This window comes from Phodopus roborovskii, unplaced genomic scaffold (genome assembly GCF_943737965.1).
Source record: "Phodopus roborovskii unplaced genomic scaffold, PHOROB, whole genome shotgun sequence".
In the NCBI taxonomy this organism is placed as follows: Eukaryota; Metazoa; Chordata; class Mammalia; order Rodentia; family Cricetidae; genus Phodopus; species Phodopus roborovskii.
This window is the reverse complement of record NW_026126443.1, coordinates 6023197-6029628: the sequence shown is the minus strand read 5'-3', so window position 1 is coordinate 6029628 and position 6432 is coordinate 6023197. Positions and strand designations below refer to the sequence as shown.

Genomic DNA, 6432 nt, shown 5'->3' with positions numbered 1-6432 from the left:
AGGCCTAAGGACATGGAACCTTCCCTCATACGGAATCCAGAATCTTCCCAACTCTGCTTGAAATGGACATTGCTCCAGAGATGGCCCCACACCTCTGCCAGGCTGGTTTGCACAGAGGCTACCTTTTCATTTATAAGTTTTAAGATGTCTTGTATTTACCCTCAATCAAACATGCCTCCTTTTTCAAAGCAAACTTTTAAATATTTTCAGAGGGCAAAAGCTTTGCTCATCCATCTGAAACCCAGTATAAAGAAATCCTCATTACTGAAACAAGACAGCAGTTTTAAATGTATGCTTGTTTTCCTCCCCCGCCCTCCCAGTGGATTCCTGCAGATAGCAGCAAGCCATTCTGCCTGAAGTTCTGGGGTAATGAGGCCAGAGCAACATTGCTCAAGTCTCCTTGCAGCTCTCCGCTTCTGACCCAATCACTTCCTGCGTCATACCTCTCCACAGCATGAAACCACAGGACTCTCCTACTAGTACTACCCTGGGGGCTGACAGTCACAGTCACCCTAGGGAGCCTCGTGGCTTGGGCCAGGGGAAGAAACTTCATAGTCATTGAGTAGAGTCCTTTCGTCCACATCTGGCAGGTGGGGGGGCCCTTGGGGAAAGAGCCCCAGAAGGTTTCCCTGAGCAGCTACTCCTGTTTGCTGTAGGCTTTGCTCTCCCAAGACCTTGACCAAGAAGTTGATGTACCTCATTGCCAAGCGGAGCGTTTCATTTTTGCTCAGCTTCTTGTCTGGAGGATGAGTAGGGATGAGCTTCCTCAGTTTGGCAAAGGCGCTGTTGACACTCTGCTGCCTCCAGCGCTCCCTGGTATTGGTGAAGATCTTTCTGGTCATGTCCGGGTTCCTAAGATGGGAGAGAAAAAGGGCTGTGGTGGCCAAGGCCTTGTAAGAGGCCCAGTTACAATCACATGTTCTGCCAAGAGCCTGCAGTGTTAGATCTTCTCAACTCAGACTTTCGGAAAAATCTGTCTTGAGTTTTTTTTTTTTTTTTTGTTTGTTTTTTTTTTTTTTTTTTTTTTTTTTTTTTAGAAATGCCTTTATTAAGAAGAAAAATGATGGCAGAAGAAAGTGCAAAAGAACAGCCCCGGTAGCCTTTTGTCCCCAATTGTTCGGAAGGCACTGTTATAAAACTGCATTTAGTCCCTCCTCCCCTGCTGCCCCCACCTCCCCTTTTGAGGCTGGATCTCATATATTCCAGGCTGGCCTCAAACTTATTATGCAGCCAAGGATGACCTTGAACTTCTGATCCTCTTACCTTCACCTCCTGAATGCTAGGATTACAGGCTTGTGCTACCATTTTTGGTTTAAGCATGCTGGGAATTGAACCTAGGGCTTTATGCTTGCCATGTAGCACTAAGTGACATCTCTAACCCCACTACTTCCTTTATATTCTTCTCAGTTGATCAAAATCACCTGCAGTATGGATTTCAGCAAATATGTGAACAAAGTACATATTTAGCCCAGGAAGTGTTGGGTGTGAACGTGCAGTGTGTCACAAACTTTTAAGAGAGAAAAGGCTGCACCCCCAGTTTTCATAGACAAAATGACATTTGAATTGGAGAAAATGGAAATCGTTTTAGCTGACCTTAGCTGGAGGATTGGGCTCCAATCTCCAATAGCTAGAATGTTCACACAGTAGCTCATTTGGAAGACTGTGAGCAGGGTGACAAAGGGCTGTGACACCCAGATTTAGGAAAACAGACAAGGGGGGGGGTTAGCCTTGTAAGAATGAAAAGAACAGGGGCTAGTGCTCTGTGGCTTGGATCCACAGCAGACACCCAGACTTCCTGGCATTCCCATAGCTAGCCTTTTCCACATTAGCAAAGCTGTCATGAAATACGGAGAAATCTCATTTTGTCATCTTTAACTCTCAGAGGCACAGTCCCCCATTTTCCCCAGGTGGTCTGGATTTTAATGGAAACCTTCATGATACATTGGCAAATAAGCAAAAGCCCAGCCCTAGACAGCCTAATGTTCACAGCTCACTGCTGTCACTTGCTGCGTGGTCCAGCCTCAGCTTCCCAGGGCATTTAGCCCCTCTGCCTCCTCCAAAGAGTGATGCATATTGCTAACTCACTCTACCTTTTCTTTCCTGCTATCTCCTCTGTCTTGAATCCCCTCCTCACATTCTCACTTTATTACTTCACATTCCTTCAAGAGCTGCTCTAAGCCATGCCTGGCAATGCAGGTCTGCATTCCTTACTGCTTAGGAGGCTGACTGCTTAGGAGGCTGAAGCACGCCAAGTTCAAGGCCTCTTGAGCTACAGAATGAGTTCATCCCTCCTGGGCAAGAACACTTGCCTAGCATGCACGAAGGAGGCTTGAGGTTTAATCTCTAGTACTGGGGGAGGCATCAGCTCTACCCAACCTCCTCCTAACCCTGACTATTTGAGTCTTCATAGCATAGCATAATACTCTCTAGAGACCCTGGGATCAACCACAGCTGCCTATCAGCTGCACCATCAGTGGAGTAAGATGCAGCACAGAGTACTGTGTTGCCAGTGTTTTGTGGCTCCAGGTATTCAATAACTTACATGTGATGTTTCCTACTTTCTTATAGAATAGACTTTGCATTGATAATTTTGCCCAACTGCAGGCTAACGTAAGTGTTCTGAGCATTTTTAAGGTATCTCAGTCTAAGTTAGTGACCTTCTATAGTTTATGTGTGTCAAATATATTTTCAATGTGTATTTTCAACTTATGGCGGACTCTTGAAGGGTTCAGAACTGTATCCTGAGTCAGGGCATGGCTTTATTGTACTGCTGCTGGGCCCTTAGGAGCAAGCTACCTTTTCTTTACCTGAGGGAGGAAAATAGATTCTGCACAAGTAGAGAAACAACACACCTAAATGCTAGAGCAAACTTCCAAGAAGGCCACACCTCCTGTAAAACAGATAGGTCGACTAGGTCTCTTCCTGTTTAGAAATATGCACTTCTCCATTATTTTGTATCTAGCTGGAGTCATTTCTGAATATTTTGGCCTTTGGTTCTACAACAGAAGTATGTTGCCAGAACTTTACCCCAACTACACCTGAAACAGGCAACTATACCTGAACCCAGATCAAGCGGGCTTGAAGACAGAAAGAAAGCTATCAGATTCTGTTCACACTGGAGCTGGCCAAGACTGAGGGACAAAGTTGTCTTATCAAAAGAGGGTTTAGTTCACAGCCAAGTCAAGTCTAGTCCCGTGGGGGGTGGGGGTCCTTTTCAAGTTGGGAGCAAAGAAGATTAGGCAGGGTAAACTGGTTGTGGTGTTTTTTTCTATGACGTCTGGAGCCTATTGTATTAGATAGACAGAAGGATCGGTTAAAAGAAAGAAAGAAAGGAAGGAAGGAAGGAAGGAAGGAAGGAAGGAAGAAAGAAAAGAAATAAAGAAGAGAAAAGAAAAGAAATGACTCTTCTAAAATGTAGCTTTGCCATCTGAGAGATGTTTGGTAATTACTTGTTGATTTAGCCTCGAGTGTTTTACTCTCCTTCTCCATGGGGGAAATAGAAATCAGTAACTTAACAAGCTGGAAAAGCTCAAAATAGAGGCCACTGGAAAATTGCTGCACTATACTTTTTAAATCAAAGGGAAATTGCATTTAGTGTTTCTTCAGTTGCAAGGACTGATTGCCGCTAATCTTGATTTCAGAGCAAAATAAGAGAGGGAAAATTCCACACAAGACGCCAAGGATAGATGGTGAAGTAAGGGCAAAGCATCAATGTCGCAACAGAGGACTCCCACTAGGTTAGGGTTCATTAACTTTTTTTGCTTCATGAATCTTTTTGTGGTCTAAGGAAGCCTGGGTTTACATCCTCTCAGAACAATGATTTTAAATATATATTGGTTCTGATATCAAAATTTTAAATGCATAAATTAAAATACAGCAACACAGAAAATAATGAGTTCTATTTAGTGATTATTAAAATACTAAAATTAAAAATGCAATATACATTTGCTTAATTTTTACATGTTAAAAACTACACATATTACCACAATTTCTAAGAAATGACATTTGTTTTTTTGTTTTTCAAAAGATCCACAACATTTGAGACGTGAGATGCAAGTACCTGGTACTTCCACTGGTGACAAATTCACCACTACTGTCTTCTCTTAGGATAAGTCTTTGCTACTATATTATATTTGAAATCATAGTATCTAAGCAGCCACTAAATGTAACTATTTCCTGTGTCTATGTACTTAATGCATTTAAAATCATTACTCGAAGAAGGGAGTAAAAATGGTTTACTTTATTTAAAGCCATGTTGATATTATGCACTTTATCACCTATATTTGGAAAAAAGGAAATGCTACATTTAGAATAAGTGTTAATACAAAATAAAGATGTGATATCTCCCTATTCAAGTTCATAGAACCTTTGAGTTCTACCTACATATCCCTGGACAGGTTGGGGTTATAGAATCAAGTTAAGAAAGAATTATAAGGACTGGAGAGATGGCTCAGTGGTTACAACCAGTGATTGTTCATCCAGAGGACCTGGGTTCCAATCATAATTGTTTGTAACTCAAGTTCCAGAAGATCTGACCCCTTCTTCTGGGAACCAGGTGTGTGAGTTATACACATAGACACACACACACACACACACACACACACACACACACACACACAAATTAATTTTAAAAAGTTATAAGTTCAAGGCTTGCCTGGACAACTTATCTCACTAGGTGCTTGAATATCATGTAAAATACACCACGAAGATAGAGTGTTACAACCTCTTTATATTGTCACCAGTGAAGGCAACACATTACAAAGAAAACGATTTATGCTCTTAGACAAGGTGTTCACAGTTGCTAATAGATGCTGCTGCTCTTTGATACCCACAGCTCCTGGACACAAACCCCAGGTCAACTAGAAAGGTGCAAAAGTCCAGAGCTCACATTACTACAGGGTTACCCTTGGGCCTTCAGGAGCACACAGGTCTTTTTTTACTAAGGTTGTCAGGTTCTCTCCTGCAACTCTGTCCTGTGTATTTGTCTCTTCCTACAATATTCTCTCCGACGTGCAGATACCCTATAGGAACAAGCTAGATAGCAGTTTGCATAGCTAGATTGGAGATGGGGTCTAACAGTCAACACGAGGCACAGCTCTGCTCCGTTAAGAAAAAAAATACCAAGCAAAACTTACAGGCGAAGGCTACAGGTTGGGTGAGTGTGTGGGGGTAGTGACGGTAGCAGACAGTGGGGAATGAGGGGAGGAAATGATTAAATCACAGTTTATTTGGAAATGTTACAATGTTATCGAACACCTTTTATGTTCATTTAAAAAAGTTATTCTATGCCAGTTTAAAAAAAAAAAAAAAAACAGTAAAAAGTAAACCGTACAGGAAAGATTTCTGACCTACCTACTTAACTAATTTCATTCCCCAGTCACTGCGAGTTTGAGGTGAACGCCTCACACACATTAGCACTCTCTATACATATTGTCACGCTCTTGAGCAACCCCACATTGTTTAAGAGTATCCAGTTGCAGTATCCAGTAGAGTATACTGGATAGCTCTGTGTTGGGAGTGGACTAAGACGGTCTCCCCTTTCGTGTGCCCAGGAGCCACCCCGGCTGAGGCGCACTTTGACTTCTCTGTTCTTTCTGTTCAATCTGCTTGCTGCTTGTGTGCGAATCCTCTTCATTTCCCAACTACCCTTTCCCCACGCATTAAAGAGTAATGATAATTAAGTTATTTCATCTCACTGTAACAAACCTGCCCGATACGTTATTTTGGGAGTCTGGGAAGGCATCTAGAGGCTGAAATTTAACATCTGCAAAGTCTAGGAGGATCGCTAAGAGAGATCTGGTGACTGTGTAAAGACCCCCCTAGGGATGCTCTGGGGTGGAGGGGACTGTCCCTGGGTTCCAGCTAAAGCGGCTGGAGGAGCCAAACAGGCTCCTCAGTACCGTCTCACTGCCACTGCCCCGCTTAAAGTTCCCGGGTCACCCAAAGAGTTTCCTTAGTGGCTGCTACCGAGTGGCCACATCTCTGTGTTCTCTGTGGCCTGCCCGGTGGCTCCCTTGTTCCTGCCCACTCTCGCTCCCTTAAGTCAACGCACCTTCTGTCCAGGAGCTGGGAGCCCGCGCTGTCACTGTGGCAGTCGCTGTGGCTGTCGGCTGTCCGTGTGCGCCCTCGCCTGGACACAGAGCCTCGGCCACAGCCTTTATAGGACACCGCCCTTTGTCTGGCGGTAGGAGGGGGGCTTTCCTCCAAGGACACCTGCCAGTCCCTCCCCGTTTTGCCCCAGCAGCCCTCTCATGAGCAGCAGTCAAGGAGCAAGGGAGGAAGGAGGACCCCTCTTTGTCCGAGGCTTTAAGGGGGGGTGGCGCGGAGGTGCTGTTTTCAACCTCCTCTTACAGACAAGCACCCAAAAGCTTCTAACTCTAGCTAACTCACTGGGTGCTTCTTTCAGATCCCAACGCAGGTGTAGTCTGATCC

General features: G+C 44.1%; 1 protein-coding gene across 1 annotated transcript; it reads right to left on the bottom strand.

Moving 5' to 3' along the window:
* Positions 1 to 482: 482 nt before the first annotated feature.
* Positions 483 to 6173, bottom strand: Tal2 (TAL bHLH transcription factor 2). Its single transcript, XM_051187759.1, has 2 exons — positions 6053 to 6173; positions 483 to 852 (listed from the first exon to the last, which is right to left on the bottom strand). Exon 2 carries the CDS (start codon positions 840 to 842, stop codon positions 513 to 515), a length of 330 nt encoding a protein of 109 aa, XP_051043716.1. The 5' UTR covers positions 843 to 852; positions 6053 to 6173; the 3' UTR covers positions 483 to 512.
* Between the last annotated feature and the right edge of the window lie 259 nt (positions 6174 to 6432).